The sequence below is a fragment of the Myxine glutinosa genome, chromosome 8, assembly GCF_964187855.1.
Source record: "Myxine glutinosa chromosome 8, kmMyxGlut1.1, whole genome shotgun sequence".
Taxonomy (NCBI): domain Eukaryota; kingdom Metazoa; phylum Chordata; class Myxini; order Myxiniformes; family Myxinidae; genus Myxine; species Myxine glutinosa.
Window position 1 is genome coordinate 103023921 of NC_136268.1, and position 17037 is coordinate 103040957.

General features: G+C 44.0%; 1 protein-coding gene across 4 annotated transcripts; it reads left to right on the top strand.

The window, feature by feature from the left end:
• The first annotated feature begins 1106 nt into the window (after positions 1 to 1106).
• On the top strand, positions 1107 to 15759 carry LOC137432799 (N-terminal Xaa-Pro-Lys N-methyltransferase 1-like). Of its 4 annotated transcripts, none has more exons than XM_068125011.2 (4): positions 1107 to 1269; positions 2491 to 2666; positions 12702 to 12954; positions 13412 to 15759. In XM_068125011.2, exons 1-4 carry the CDS (start codon positions 1194 to 1196, stop codon positions 13666 to 13668), a joined length of 762 nt encoding a protein of 253 aa, XP_067981112.1. In that variant the 5' UTR covers positions 1107 to 1193; the 3' UTR covers positions 13669 to 15759. The 4 variants fall into 4 exon arrangements, with proteins under 4 accessions (XP_067981112.1, XP_078638928.1, XP_078638927.1 ...); XM_078782802.1 differs by having other exon boundaries at positions 1143 to 1269; positions 12695 to 12954; positions 13412 to 14343; XM_078782801.1 differs by lacking the exon at positions 1107 to 1269 and adding an exon at positions 1803 to 2401 and having other exon boundaries at positions 13412 to 14343.
• Positions 15760 to 17037: the final 1278 nt, after the last annotated feature.

The window sequence follows — 17037 nt, forward strand, 5'->3', positions numbered from 1 at the left end:
CAAAACAAACTCACGGACACAAATGGATGAATGAGGGCAGGAACGAATGGCTGGAAGGAGAGGAAGGTTCAGCTGGACGCAGGAGAACGGCCGGGCCGGGAGCGAGCAGCCGCCGACTGTCCACCCTCGGGTCCACACCTCCGGGATGTTCGCAGCAGCGCGTCGGAGCTTGACGTGGCAAGACTGGTTGGAAACAGCATCTCCCTCACTCGTACTCCGCAGGTTGCACGTCTCTCTTTACCAACTCAAGCGCCTTCCTGACAGAAACTGCCTTCGTGCTCCCTCGCTCATCTGGCTCCCTCCCTCATCTGCTGCCTCAATCGTCTGCTGGTGGGGGCTCTCCCCCCACGGGTTATATAGCCACGCCCTACCAAGCCATGACCACACCTTACCAAGCTGTGCCCACCGAGTCCTGGTTGGGCGCAAGGGCTTCCTGGCTCCACCTCCTGAAGACGATGGGCCGGCCACGCCCTTCTCCCCCGAGTTGACCACGTGCGTAATGGAGTCTTGGGGTGAAGAAAACCGCCCAAAGCTACTGGCACTTTGAAGAGGCCATGGGGGCGTCGGAGGGATCCTATCTTATTTCAATTCGGTGCAATGCAGTGTCAATTAATGGGAGACAGAGCCTTAAGCTAATACACATAATAAGGAAATAACTATTCAGAAGGGTATATGGTGGCCTACGTGCTTGTACATGGACTAGCTACGGTGCACTCATTTCAATTAACAGCCAATTAAAGGGGAAATGTACATAGGAAATTTTAATACTAAATTTACAAAGTGAAGGTTCTAAAAACCGTAACAATATATATATATATATGGAATTTACAAGTTCATTACAATTGTGAGTATGATGGGTCAGATACTGCAGCGAATTGTCTAAAATGTGACATCGACCTGGTGGTTCATCGGAAGATCGAAAATCGATTGCTTATTACATTCACAATATATAGAATGTGATGTTTTCCTTCAAACGTTGGTAATGAAAACAATGAGATATTATCAACACTAAACACACAATAACCGGTGTTTCCACTGCAGAAGCTTCCTGAAGGTTCGGTGGTGCTCAAGATTTTTCCAGTTGGGAATCTGACACCTCAAGGGACAAATTTAGCCCCGTGAGGCTTAGCTCCAACTCCGGAGAACCCACAGAGCATCCTGCAGGGCAAGGCGAACACAAGAGGTATCTCTCTATGTCTTCTTTGAAGAACGTGATTCACTCGTACTTCTTTGAGAGTTGCAACTTCTTACTAAAGGAGTACTCCTTGGGTAAGAGCTTTGATACACGCAGATACACCTCGCCATTCACATATACCCTAGTCCGACAGGATGGTGCATGATGTATCACATTTACATTTGAGATGTCTGCTCTGCGTTGTCTGACCTAACTGGCTATAAACTCAAACTCTATAAACTGGTCCTTCACAGGGAGGGCATTATGCTTCACAAAGTGCACCGTCCATCGGGTGGACGTTAAGCTGGCTGTCCCCTCTGCTAGCATGGGTTGGTGGACATTAAACATCTTTCATGAAAAGTTGGGGAGTTATCAACAGCACGATGAACAAATTCCAAATGTAAACAGGACAACCAGCACATTTGGTGGTGAAAATCCGAATCAAATCCCAAAAATTTGGTGATTGTGGAAACTTTATTAAGAACATTCCTTGGACTTGGACCAAACTAAAACTTCGGTTTCACCATCAGCCATGATCTATTTTGGGCAAACCACATGTATCGAAGTTGCCCTCCAAAGTTTGTGTTCCCTTTCGGATTCATCCCCGGATTAACCCCTTCTTTTCCTTGTTGTATTTGAGCTTCTGTACCCAGCTTGTTTACTCCCTGTATCCTCTTCCCCTGCCCCTGATTTCATTCCTCTTCATGCCCATTCTTTATCCAAGTGTCCCTCCATTGTGTCCTTCTACCCTGCTGTTGGTGGCTTTCCTCCTTTCCAAAGCGCCTTGAACAAATCACAAATTACTGTCCAAATCAGCTCCAGTCAAAGGTCGGGCCTGACCAGCAACTGCACCTTGAAAGACTTTGGAGAAAAACTTCCCACTCAACCAACCATATAATATGGTGGGAATAATTTGGACTGTTAAAGATGGAGGAGCAGTCGTCATAGTCGTACTCGTGAGATATCTGAGCCTCGTGATCCTTAATGGGAATGTCCCGGAGATTTGTGTAAATATGGACTTCGTTCACAACTTCGTTCACACTTCAAGTGCTGTTGCATCATCCTACACCTACAGGGATTCATCTTCATGATAAGTTGGCTGTACTTGTTGAACTGTTAGCAAGCCAATCACATGACATGTGAAACAAGTTTTCAAAAATCAAAAGGGATGCTTTGGTAAATCAGGTAGCTGCACACTTTACAATCTCATACCATGCTCTACATAAGGTAGGTGAGTTTTCTCAACACTTTTTTGCACACCATGTCCCAATGTCTCATTATCACTTCACTGTGTTGTTTGCATATTTTGCCCTCAGTGAAACTTTTCGTGCTCACGAGCGAAGTCATCGATGATGAGATCACGTTCTATGCGCGAGCCAAGAAGTATTACCTGGACATACCACCGACCGAGGAGAGTATGTTAGGTGGATACACTGAGATAGCAGATGCCGACATCGCTGCGTCCAGAAGTTTTATCAATAAATTTATCAAGGTAAGCGCATGTGAAAAGCACATTGGCACATCAGGTGATTTCTTTAACGCAGACCGTTAACATTAACGATTCCCCAAGAATCACCCAAATGAAGTCGAACTAGGGTATAAGACCCCTCACGAAGGACCAAAATGGTGTTCAAAATACTGTGTTTAATTAATACTAAGATTCCCCAAGAATCACCCAAATGAAGTCGAACAGGGTGGTAAAACGCACGGGAGGCAATAAGGTGGGAAGACTCTTCTTATAGTTAAAATGGTTTATTAAAAGGCCAACCCGTGACTTTTGAAATGACATAGTCTGCCTCCAGAATGCTTTGCGAGCAAGCACATAACCCCCCCCCCCCCCCCCCCCCACTCAGCAAGAACCTTCATCGGGGCAAGGAACGTATATCGTGTATGCTAGATAAGAATTGTTACTTAAAATGTGCCATGTGGACAATTAAAGCTTCTAAAAGAAGTCGAAAATACTTGGAAAAGTACCTGAGAAAAGGGGTGTGCCTCTGTATAAAAGATTTGGAGAACTTTCTGATCAACTCGTCCAAAAAGATGATATCTTGCAACAAAAACTATAAACATAAAAATAGGGGCAATAACCCTCGCTCTCACCTGGTAGAATAAACAGTATACTGCACTGACTAAAGGTATTTTAAACCAACTTCAATGCTTGCTAGAAGACAGTGCAGCATGTAGAATCATACTAACATAGTCATGACTTTTTTTTTTTAATGGGGGGGGGGGGGCAACCCCCCACTCGATTTTTTTTTTAATGCCGTGAACAAACTGGTACATCACGGGTGGTGAAGGTTGTGGTCAGGTTTCATCGAAATAGTGTGTGTACTTTCAGACAATAAAGCAAATATATATATATATATATTGTTGCGGTTTTGAGTTTTGATAAGTCAGTATAATAAAGGTTAAATTTCCCCCTCATAGTTAGTCACACAAGCAACATGTAGCCTCGCGATAGTGTAGTTATCTCTTAGTATTTGTGAGCTTCGTCCTTTTCCTATGTTAGTTCCGCGTTGAGTAGAGTAAGGAGAATAGGTCCTACTTCTACTGACTATCCGCCTCCCTAGCCTCATGCCTCTTTGTGCTGACTTTGGTTCATTTTGGCGCGAATTAACACGAGGCAGGCCTAGGAGGGTTGGGGCGGGGCCGAATGAGGGCGGCAGAGTAGTTGACGGTAAGCGCGAGCCGCCAATCAGGGCTCAGAGGGTGTGGCGGCAGCACTGTGTCACAGGGCATGGTTGGAAGGTTTGAGAGGGTTCGAGAAGGTTTGGGGCGTACCGATATAAGCGGTCGCGCAAAGCCCCCAAGAGGACTGAGCAGCAGGAGGACTCAAGAGAACTCGCGAGCAGCTGGATTAAAGAGAGGTACGAGGACTGGGTTGGCATTGAGTGGAGAAAGACGCGCATGAACCAGGATACGCGCTAATATAAAGCAACGCTCGGTTGAGCTTGAAGCCGAGCTGCGTACAGTGCATTGAGTTACACGAGTGATAACGGCTGTGTAACCGCCAGCCGCACTGAGAGACACGTATTTTCCTTCCTACCTCATCGGCTGCCTTTTGTTCGGGAGACGCGCTACGAGGATCCTTCCACCGCCTGCTTGCCTTCTTCGCGGGATGTGCTGGGACCATGGAGAGCCGGACGGGGCCGTTCCTGGATGACCAAGTCGGCGCGTTTGGCCTGAACATCAACCTGCCTGCAATTCCCTGTGTGAGTGTGATGGGCCCGAGTCTGGGCGTTAAGAATAAGACTGTTTAAGTGCTGCTCTGTGTCTCTGCGTCTACCGATCATTGTACATACGTGTGGGAATAATATATAAACCTGTGTTCTTCCTTTCCATTCAATAGTTCCTGTGATTTCCTCATTGACTAAGCGTGGTACGAATAGAACCGCTCGAATCGGGGTCCAATAATTAACGGTGACTGCATGGACCACGTGGTATGCAATCTGCTCGGTGTACCCCAAATTACACGTGGCTCGTGCGAGGCTTGCTTCCCTGCTTCCGTGGCGGCGCAGGGATTTGGGTACGAGCGAGGATTGTCCCGAAACCCTACCTTGCGTTTGTCCGGAAGAGGCGTTTCAAGTCTCTCGGTCCCGCCAAGCCCAGAAAGAACAAGGGGCTTAATCCCCCCTTGGTAAGGGTAAGAAGGGCGGCGGAGAACCGTAACAATATATATATGTATGTATAGATATATACATATATATATATATATATATATTGTTGCGGTGTTGAGTTTTGTACAATAAAGGTTAAATTTCCCCCTCATAGTTTAGTCACACAACAACATGTAGCCTCGCGATAGTGCAGTTATTTCTTAGTATTTGTGAGCATAGTCCTTTTCCTGTGTTAGTTTTGCGTTGAGTAGAATAATGAGAGTTAGGTCCTTTTCATTGTTTCATTGCCTTATGCCGCCTCCATTGCCTTATGCCTCCTGATGCTGCCTTTGGCTTTTTGGCGCAAATTAACACGAGGCAGGCCTGGCCAATCGAGCAGGGACCGAATGAGGGCGGCGGAGAAGCTGACGGTAAGCGCGAGCCGCCAATCAGGGCTCGAAGGGAGTGGCTGCGGCAATGCGTCACAGGGCGTGGTTGGAACATTCGAGAAGGCTAAGGGCGTGGCAATAAAAACCCGTTGCGCAAAGCCCCCAGGAGAGTCGAGTGGAAAGGTGAGCTTGTGAGTTCTGTTGAGAGTTAGCAGTTCTGCGAGAGGGGAGCTGTCCTAAGTTCTGCGAAGGGAGGCGCTTGACTAAGTCCTATGAGGGTTGAGTGTTGTACAAGGGAGAAGACGCGTATTAACTAAGTATAAGTGCTTGTACCAAAGTGGACGCTCGGTTGAGCTTGAGGCCGAGCCTCTATTGGGTTACACGAGTGATAGCGCGCCGGTAACTCAACGCGCTGTGGAAGACCGCCTGCCTGCTGCCCTTTGTTTGAGAGACGTGCTCCAAGAATCCCTTCCACCACCTGCTTGCCTTCATAGCGGGACATGCTGTGACCGTGGAGAGCCACGCCGGGCGACGCCGTTCCTGGACGACCAAGGCAGTGCGTGAACACCATCCTACCTGCATTTCCCCTTTGTGAGTGTGATCGGACCCGTGTCTGGGCTTAATATAAGACTGCTTAAGTTCTGCTCTGTGTCTGCTTTCTACCGACTTGTACATATAAGTGTAAATAATAATTAAATAGTGTTCTTCCTTTATTCGACCGTCTCGTGTTTTCCATCATTGACTAAGCGTGGTACGAATAGAACCGCTCGAATCGGGTTCCAATACTAACGCTAACTGCATGGACCACATGGTACGCAATCCGCTCGGTGTACCCATATTAAACGTGGCTTGTGCGAGGCTTCATTCCCCACTTCCGCGGCGGCGCAGGTATTTAGATACGTGCGAGACTTGTCCCGAAACCCTACCTTGCGTTTGCCCGGAAGGGGCGTTTCAAGTCTCAGTTACGCCGGCCCAGAAAGAACAAGGGGCTTAATCTCCCCTTGGTAAGGGTAGGAAGGGCGGCGGAAAACCGTAACAATATATATATATTGTTGCGGTGTTGAGTTTTGTACAATAAAGGTTAAATTTCCCCCTCATAGTTAGTCACACAAACAACATGTAGCCTCGCGATAGTTCAGTTATTTCATAGTATGTGTGAGAATAGTCCTTTTCCTGTGTTAGTTTTGCGTTGAGTCGAATAATGAGAAGTAGGTCCTTTTCATACTTCCATTGCCTTATGCCGCCTCCATTGCCTTATGCCTCTTACGCCTCCTTGTGCTGCCTTTGGCTTTTTGGCGCGAATTAACACAAGGCCAGCCTAGCAGGTCGGGTCGGGACCGAATGAGGGTGGCGAAGAAGCTGACGGCAAGCGCGAGCCCCAATCAGGGCTCACAGGGAGTGGCTGCGGCAATGCGTCACAGGGCGTCTTTGGAACGTTCGAGAAGGCTCAGGGTGTGGCAAATATAACCCGTCGCGCAAAAGCCCCCAGGAGGACTGACGAGAAGAGAAGAGGAGTTGAAGGAGCGTGGTCAGCAGTAGAGTTTGAGAGATACGAGATCGGAGAAAGACACGCATGAACCAAGATACGCGCTCGTATTAAAGTGGTGCTCGGTTGAGCCGAGCCTATATTGCATTGGGTTACGCGAGTGATAGCGCGCTGGGTACTAAACGCGCCGTGGAACGGCCCAGCCACGCTGAGAGACGTGTACGTTTCCTTCCTGCCTCATCATCTGCCTTTTGATCGGGAGATGCGCTACGAGGATCCTTCCACCCCCTGCTTGCCATCATCGCGGGACATGCTGTGACCGAGGAGAGCCGGACGGGGCCGTTCCTGGACGACCAAGTCGGCACGTTTGGCCTGAACATCATCCTGCCTGCAATTTCCCTGTGTGAGTGCAAACGGGCCCATGTCTGGGATTTATAATAAGACTGCTTAAGTTCTGCTTTGTGTCTGCTTTCTACCAAATTGTACATATGTGTAAATAATAATTAAACCTGTGTTCTTCCTTTGATTCTACCGCTTTTGTGATTTCCATCATTGACTAAGCGTGGTACGAGTAAAACCGCTATAATCGGGGTCCAATATTAACGGTGACTGCATGGACCACGTGGTACGCAATCCACTCGGTGTACTCAAATTACACGTGGCTCGTGCGAGGCTTGGTTCCCCGCTTCCGTGGCGGCACAGGTATTTAGGTACGAGCGAGACTTGGTCCCGAAACCCTACCTTGCGTTTGCCCGGAAGAGGCGTTTCAGGTCTCTCGGTTACGCCAGGCCCAGAAAGAACAAGGGGCTTAATCCCCCCTTGGTAAGGGTAAGATTGGCGGCGGAAAACCGTATATATATATATATATATATATATATATATATATACATATATATATATACATATATATATATATATATACATATTTATATATATATATATATATATATATATATATTTATATATATATATATATATATATATATATATACACACACACACACACGAATATCTCTCTCTGTGGGTCTGTTCCTTATGTACAGCCACATCTTTAAAGCGACAAGTTCCATACTCGGAGTACAGATAAAACTTTATGCGGGACGTAACATGGTCTATGGATTGAAAGACCTATCAGGTTGGAGTGGAGGCCTTGGATGTTTGAGGTCCACACAATTTGGGACAGGGCATGTTTTTTGCCATGTTTTTTTAAAGTGTTTTTGTATACATAGTCGTGGCTCATGGAAGAGCTAGGACATCAATTGTGTTCAAATCGTGCCATATTACACTCCTGAATTAGGTTTTTATTACAGTTGTAATCAACAATCTTCTTGATGCTTTGCAAAAGCTAAATAACCCGATCTTGATCAGGTGACCCAACTTGTGACTGTACAGAACCTACAATGAAACTCCACACCGTCCCCCCCAACCTCCCCGCTTTGTGTCAGGAATAAGTACACAAATCAGTAACCCTTCCACCTCTCCCTGTCCAGAACCATATAGAAAACCAGAGTTCCACACACTTCCGTACACCGCACACTTAATAGGCGCCATGTTGTTACTCAACTGTTCATGTGTGGGTAGTGTTAATTACGTGCTTTTGGAAGGTAACTTTGAGACCTTTAATATCCCAATAGACCTTTTTACAGACCTTCGACTTTAGCCGCTCAGACCCTAAACATTTTAGACCCTTAGAGCTCTAACTTTAAACACTTATTGAAAGTCCACTTTAGGCACATTTAAAATTGACCCACCCCTCAATACCGTTAAACACTTTACATCATTTAACTCTCACGATCCTTAAGACACCTTATCGCTTAGACCCTCAAGACCCCATTATACCTTCAGGATCCTTGACACTTTAACCCCTCAAGACCCTTAAGACACTTCAACTCCTCAAGACCATTAAACCCCATTAGACCCTCAAGACACTTCAGACCCTTTGACCCCTCAAGACACTTTCGACCCTCAAAGACCCCATTAAACCCTCAAGACCGTTAAGACACTTTAGTTTAGATCCTCAAGACACTTTGCTATAAGTCAAGCTTTTTAATAACTTACGATAAACTCTTCGAATGCACCAGGAATGCCAAGTCACAGACCAGGTTTCTTATATCTCAACATGGCTTTACTGAGACAAAACATCCCCATAACACGTCACAAAGTGTGTCATGGTTTTCTGCAATAGTAATATTGCTTCATGCATGTAATGTATGATCCATTCATGATTCTTTGTGATCCCATATATCTAATGTTACATATGCATGACAGATGCATGTCGGCACGTACAGATTACTTTCTTCTTTGGACACGACTTGCATTACATTAATATAACTAGAACAATGCGACTGGGTCGCCAATATGCCCCCGAATAGTCCCGCAACGGGTAGGGGATGCCATCACTCTGCATATGTATGGGTAGGGGATCACGTTTGTGAAGTTTCGTGTTGATCGGATAAGGTTCGGATAAGATTTTTCTATCCAAGATGGCTGCCAAACCACGTGACCTATGACATCATCATTTTCAAACTATATGCAACAGTGCTGTTAGATGATATTTGTAAAATTTCGCATTTCATGGGGTGAGCGGTTTCAGAGATATAATTATTTTATATTTTCCTTCAATCCAATGTGGCTTCCAAACCATGTGACCTATGATGTCATAAATTTAACATTTCAAAACAAATGGGTCAAATATCATGTGCATGCAATTTCAGATTTTAGGATAAGGAATTCGATTAAAACATTTTTGGCTGGTATACCACTTCAAATATGATGTCATCATTATCATGTTTTTGTTCCCCATTGAGAGTATTTGACAATCTGCCAAGTTTCAAATTTTTCCATTCAGCGGTTTCTGAGAAATAATTTTTTTAACATTTGCTTTTAATCCAAGATGCCTGCCATACCATGTGATCTATGACGTCACATTTATCATAAAAACATTCTGCATGTGTGTCACTCCGACCCTGAAAGCTTCGTCTCAATCGGACATATGGTTTCTGAGAAAAACGAGGTTTAGCCCGTACAGACGGAGGGACGGACGGACGGACGGACAGATGGACGGAAGGACGGACGGACAACCCGAAAACATCATGCCTTTGCGACTTTGTCGAGATCATATTAAGATACATAACAAAAGAGATTGTCCATCATAAGATCATATTATCATCGCATTCATTGGATATCACGTGGTACAACTCCTTATTCTACCTGGCGTGTAATCGATCATTTCAGCACAAAATTAACGAACTGTGTGGATGAAAGGAACAGTTAAAACAAAGAAGAAGTAAATACTTTAACTAGAAATTGATCCTCCATGAGAGAACGGGAATCTCTAAAACTAAAAGGGAATCCCTTGCTCACCACGGATCAATTACCATTTAAGTTATTTACTTATTTGTCCTGATGCTATAATTAGCTCATTTTAACAGCAACATAATTATTCTCAACACCACACACACACAGATGCGAGTTGTTGTTGGCTCTCCATTCTGCACGATGAACGTTTACCTTACAATATTTTCCTCCATGTTGAACAGCACGGCATCTTTTACTCCCCAAAACCGACTTCAGAATGAAAAATTACAATGATGACGAACAATACGGCGCTTCGCTCGGAAAAGATGAATAACAAGATGGCGCCTTGCGGTCATGTGATCACATATCCTACAATCATGATCGTTTTCGCTCAAACCGAGTTCCCCGAGTTTATAAAGCTCTGTCCCTTTCCCATCACACTCCCACATCTCCCTGTTCCCTCCCCCTCCGGTGCATACGCAAAAAGTAGAAGGACCATTGTACAAACGAACGAACATTATTACTATTAGCCAATCAGCTGAGTCCTTCCAGAGAGCCAATATATGTAGTGGATACAGTCAGGTCCACTCACAGGGAGTTTGCCACCATGGCAACATTATGAGCTTGCACGCTTTTCCTTGTCAGCTTTTCTCATTTTTATATTCCCGAGTCACTCAGCACGTCAATATTGTTCACCGCTCCTTTCCTATGCCATCTCCAGGCGCTGCATGACGTCATTGCTGGGCACCCAAAGGGGCTCAGCAATGACACGCGCTGAAAGGGAGTACTCAGTTTTCATTCTGGTTTCTTTCTTGTTTGTTTGTTTGTCCGGGCGATATCTCAGCCATTCTTTGAGATAGGAAGCTAACATTTGGCACAATAGCGAGCAAGTACTTTGGCAAAACTGTATTTTTTTGTTTTTTGATTAATCAATTAATTGATTAGTTACTTAATCATTATCGATGAATTAAGTATTTATATATTTCCTTTCTCATCTGGGCAATATCTCAGGCACCTTTTGAGCTAGGAAGCTGATATTTGGACATGACAGTGACTAAGTGATTTGGCTGTAAAGACATTTTTTGATTTACTGATTAATCAATTAATCTATTAATTTTTTAATTATTCGATTAACGATTTAACTAATCATTTTTTTTAAAGTTACAGATTCAGAAGAAATGGTGGTTGTTTAGGTATTCTATTGGACAATTGATTAATTATTTAATTATTTAATGATTATTATTTTTCCTTTCATTATAAGCATTTATTTATTTATTTTCTTTCTCATCTGGGCAATATCTCAGGCACTTTTTGACCTGGGAAGTTGATATTTGGACACAACAGTGGCCAAGTGATGTGGCTACAAAGCATATTTTTGATTTATTGATTAATCAATTAATCGATTAATTATTTATAGATTTTTCTATCGAATTGGAATTTATATTGAAATTAATCAATTTTTTCGATTAATGACTTATTTAATTAATTTCCAAAAAGTTACAGCTTCGGATGAAGCACCAGTTGTTTAGGTATGCCATTAGCCAATTGATTAAGAGAATATTGTGTGATCATTAATTGTTGAATTTTAATTATGCAATTAATCAATCAATTATTGTACACCTCTCCTTCCCAATACAGTCTCCATGAGCTGCACGGTGGCAATGCTGCGCTGGAGGATATTTATTTATTTGGCATGGGGGCGGTGTACTTGGAATGTATCTGTACTTGTTTAATAATGATTTTTGTTCGATTCCACCAAGATTATTGGGTGAAGTGGATTTCATTTGCTTGGCTGAACAACCACAATGACAACAATGAATCTCCTCTTCTGTTTGCATCCGACGCCATCTTAAATTAAAGCTGTGGCAGTTCGACGCAAATAAAAATGTCCTTCACTAACCGCTGGAGAGAGGACTGAAGGATTAATCATCAACCGACTTCATTTACACACGTCATTGCGTTAAAAATGTGAGTGAGATTTATTTTGTTCTGGTTTAAACATCCTCATCACCTGTTTAAACACCATACTTATAACTAGCAAACTGAGAAGACATTGTCACCAGAGTAATCTTCAGGCCTTTTATTCGAATTTGGTTTTCAGTTGTTTCGGAATTTATCCGAAATAACCTCTTGAATGGGTCCCGGTGTCCGTCCGTATGTACGTATGTCCGTTAACATTTGACTAATTCTATAAGAGGCTGAAAGAGGGGGGTTTGCCTCAAATTCAGGTAATTTATTTTAAAATCTTCTCAGAAACCCTGGGGAAATAACTGCCAGTCTCCCACTGAGCTATATATTTTTTAATGATATATTTTGTGAAAGTAAGTAATCTTGTGCTGGTCTTCTATAAAATACACATGAACTATTCGGTCCCTTTCAAAGAACTTGAACACAGGAGGAGGCCAATAGGCCCATCAAAGCCAGCACTTTATGACTGCCAACCTATGGTTATTTCTTCTTTGTATATGCTCTATCCTTTTTAAATGCTGAGCATCAAGCAAGGAAGCAGCATGTACCATTTTAAAATATTTGGTATAACTCTGGCATCGTTCAAATCACCAACCTCTCCGACTGAGAGCAGACAGTAAAATGTTACGCCACCGAGTCTGGTTAAAACCTAATATTCCGGACCATTTGCCCCCTCCCCTTTCCTCTGTTTTCCTCTTACATATCTTCCCTTCTCTATCTTCGTACGTATAAATAGATTGTCCTCAATGATAAAAACTATTCTTATTACTGGTCCTACTCTGAGTGTACAGCCCCTCAAGGGAGGAGCACGGAAGGAGTTTGCACTCGACTGTGGTGCAGGTATCGGCCGCACCACCAAGTACCTGCTGCTTCCCATTTTTTCCCATGTGGACATGGTGGACATGACCCCTCTCTTCCTACGTATCGCTCGCAAAAGCTACCTGAAGACGAATATCCGACGTGTTCGCTTCATATGCAGTCCACTTCAGGACTTCCGACCACAACCCTCTCACTATGACGTCGTGTGGATCCAGTGGGTAACAGGCAAGTGCTACATCAGGGGGTTTGGGCCATATGTACCAAGATCATCCTTAAAGTAAGTTAACTCCACTCCCCCAAGATGATCAAAAAATAAACCATCATTTGAAGATAATGGAGATTTGTGTTGTCAACTGCCTGGACCAGTGTCTTGCATAGTCTGTAATGAACACAATACTTCCAGCATTAGATGTACAGTCCGTTCATCCCATAACTACTTCAAAATGGCCCCTTTCTAACTGCATATACCACAGAAAATGTAAAATCGATAAATCTGGGCTTCCATTCGATCTCCAAAATAAGATTCAAACTTGAACCCATGTTGGTCTATATGACCTATATAGCCATAACTACCCATCCCATGAGGTATATCGACGATCTCATCTCAAGTCCCAAGTCGCTCATCACCAGCGCTCCATTTCAGTTCTAATATAACTCAATCTGTTTTGCCATTTATGTGCAGGACACCTCACTGACGACGACCTTCTGGAATTTCTGCGCCGATGTCGACGGGCACTACGTCAAGATGGCATCGTTATAATAAAGGACAACGTGGCTCACGAGGGGGCACACATTGATCTGAAAGACAGCAGTGTGTGCCGGGCACGGCCCATACTCATTGCCATCTTCCATCGTGCAGGCCTTCGAGTACTTTGTGAGGAGCGTCAAATGGACTTTCCAGGAGAAATTCTTCCAGTGTGGACATTTGCACTGCGCTAATTCCGATGGTTCCATATGGTTCGATAAATGGCTCGGATTGATCCAACCGATGGCTCCATATGATCTGACTCATAGTTCCACGTGATCTGACCAATAGCTCTACCTCTACGTGATCCAGCTGACAGTGCCATGTGGTCAAACTGAAACTTCAAGCCTACAAGACTCAACCACTAGCAAATGTTTCAATATTTATGTTTTTCATACCGATTTCATCACAAGGGTAGTCCAATATCGCGAGCAGTTCCTTATCTCAAGAACCTAAGGCAGTGAGAGGTCTTTTCATGAAGATTGAAGATTTGGTAACTCTTGTTACTTGTACAGGATGTATGATATGCATAGGATTTGATTATGCACTCTATATATATGTGTATGGCTTATGTATGGCGCACATTGTACAACAAAGTTCATCGGATATTGGAAGAAAACTTTGTTATTACCTGTAGTATATACTCTTACAAAAATGAGCGCTTCTGTATTTTATTGTAATGTGCTGCTTTGATTGAGTGGAATGGTTGATAATGTAATTATTGTAGTTATGAGACTTAGAATTTAGTACAAGCATGAATATTATTGTTTTATCATAGAACCACTTCGTATTTGCAATGTTGTTTAAGTAAAGGGGAGAGAAATCTGAACTAGGATAATAAAGTACAAACACCATGTAATGAACAACTCACTATGTGTCGGAAGCAGTCATATAGTTGTTGGAGAATCGCATTGTTCAGTTAGCAGATTCAGGCTTTGTTTGTCTGGTTGCCTCGTTTTTCATGAGCCAACCATGTGATCGGCCCATATAAGACGAAGCACCCAACTGTAAAGGTTTGTGAATGTGATGTAGACAGACATTGTTGAGACACAGATGGTACAGATCAAACAAGAGACATTGGTGAGGTCAATTGTGTTGTGTCCTGCTCGGGCCTGTTTTTTTGTTTTGTTTTGTTTGCACCAAGATACTACGACGTACAGTCTTAAGGGCTCGTCCACTCCACGATCTCGCGCCCCCAACAACGCAGCATGTCACGAGCAGTGGACGGAGGAACCGTCGGCAAAAGAGACATTACACAGCCACCAGTTGCAGTATTCATAAGCGAGGGTTCAAATGGTGAGAGGTCTGGGATAGGGGAGGTATCGAGAGAGACAGAGAGCGAGAGAGAGAGACAGAGAGAGAGCGAGAGAGAGAGCGAGAGAGAGCGAGAAAGACACATACACACAGAGAGACACAGAGACACACAGAGAGACACAGAGAGAGACAGAGAGAAACACAGACAGAGAGAGAGAGAGAGACAGAGAGTGAGAGAGAGCGAGAGAGACACAGAGAGACAGAGTGAGACAGAGAGAGACAGAGAGAGACAAAGACAGAGACAGAGAGAGACAATGACAGAGAGACAAAGACAGAGACACAGAGAGACACAGAGAGACACAGAGAGACACAGAGACACAGAGACACAGAGAGAGAGAGAGAGAGAGAGAGAGAGAGAGAGAGAGAGAGAGAGAGAGAGAGAGAGAGAGAGAGAGACTTTTGACTTTTGACGTCCTTTTATTCCAAAAATTATAAAGTGCATGGATGTACAGTGTATAAAATCAACAAAGCCAAAAACAAGAGAAAACGATGAAGCGAGGAAACAATACAGATATATGCGTTGATCAGATCAACTTTTACCGAAAACAAATGCAATCTTCTGCAGCAATACTATGAATTGTAGAAATTATGAACAATCAAGAGAAAAATAATACCAACTCGTTTTGGCGGACTTCACAGACACTTTTCAAACACCATTTTTCCACAAATCCATCAATTTCGCCCATGCTCTTGGAAAACTCAAACTCATGTTTTAGCCTTGCAGCACACAGTGCATTGAAAAACGTCATGACCTTGCATTGATGAATGGGCTTACCAATCCGCTTCTCCTTTCTGGACAGGTAAGTAGCAAGCTTTGCTGTAGCTACAAAAAAGCACAACAGTTCATATTCCTTGTTGTGTTGCCGTCTCTTTTTGAGCCCAAAAATAAAGGATCGAAAAGTAAATCTGAAATTCATTTTGAACGACACAAAGTCTAACCATTCAAATAAAGGAAAAAGTCTTTCACAACCAATAAAAAAATGAAAAACATCCTCATTTACAGAACAAAAGGGGCAACATGCAGATATTGGGGCAAAATTCCATACATATGTATTACATGGGATGATCCAGTGGGCAAGGCGCCACTGAAGATCACCTGTTCTTTTGTTGATCAACTTACTATACATTGATTCCCATACAGGTTCATTGGGGGGCCCGGCAGGGAGTAGCCACTTCCATCGTGCTACTCCATTTAGCGGAGGAATACCAAGAACTTGAGATAACCACCACCTATACAGGCTCTTGCTGCTCTCAGCATGCAATACACTTGTCCCTGTGCTAACAGGTGGAAGTTCCTTGGGAAAGCAGTCAAAAATCAGTTTCGGAAACGGGGACTCGTTGGGGTGTCCAAAAGTATTCCAAGTCCAAAGTTTCTGTAGCTGATGACGTTTTTGAACAACTTTCCTCAAAATCGTTCCAATTGTCCTCTTGGACCGAATCGCCGTCAAGGTTGAAATTTCCTCCACATTCCTCCACCCGACACCGGAGTTTGGCCGAAGGTGCCATACTTTGTTTATGCCTGCCTCAATAAAGCGTTGGCACAAATGACGACTCTTGAGAACATCAGGGAAGAGAGGATTGAAGAACAGGGGTTCAACCTCGAACATCCCTGGGGAGTAAGTGTCCGCTTTACGGCTCACGGAAAGTCTTTCCCAGGCACTGAGAAGGCTCTGGTAAAATATGAGGAGCGTTGATGTATTCACGTACTTGAGGTGAGTCAGGAATACTTCGAGACCATAGCCGAGTCTACCCGCCTGCTGTAAAATATGGCAAGCCAAGGCATGGTTTGGCAGGTTTTCACCAAATAGGAGGCGTTGAATGGAGCACAGGCGAAAAGCCATGAGACGGGATCTCACGTGAACAAGGCTCTGACCACCTTCAGATGAAGTAAGGCATATTACACTTGGCCGCAGCCAATGATGGCCTCCCCAAAAAAAGTCCACAAGTTTGGCCTGTATCCTGTCCAGCAGCACTTCTGGTGGTTGCAGGCAAATAAAGCGATGCCACAACGTTGTAGCAACCAAGTTGTTTGCCACTAAGACTCGGCCCTTAAATGAGAGGTGCGGTAGGGCTCTTTTCCACAGGTTCAGCCTCCTGTCTATTTCTCCAGTCACACCTTCCCAATTCCTTTTCTCAAATTGTGTAGAGCCCAGGGACACACCAAGGTAATCAACACCATCTGTTTTCCACTCCAAGTTTTCTGGAAGAGCAGGCAGATGTGTTGAGACAGGTAGGCAGCTATTAAGGTA

Coding starts and splice junctions, on each gene's coding strand:
- LOC137432799 (XM_068125011.2), top strand. CDS start 1,194: ATGTCTTCTTTGAAGAACGTGATTCACTCGTACTTCTTTGAGAGTTGC. Junction 1,270..2,490: donor ACTAAAGGAGTACTCCTTGG/GTAAGAGCTTTG, acceptor TTTTGCCCTCAG/TGAAACTTTTCGTGCTCACG. Junction 2,667..12,701: donor TTATCAATAAATTTATCAAG/GTAAGCGCATGT, acceptor CTGAGTGTACAG/CCCCTCAAGGGAGGAGCACG.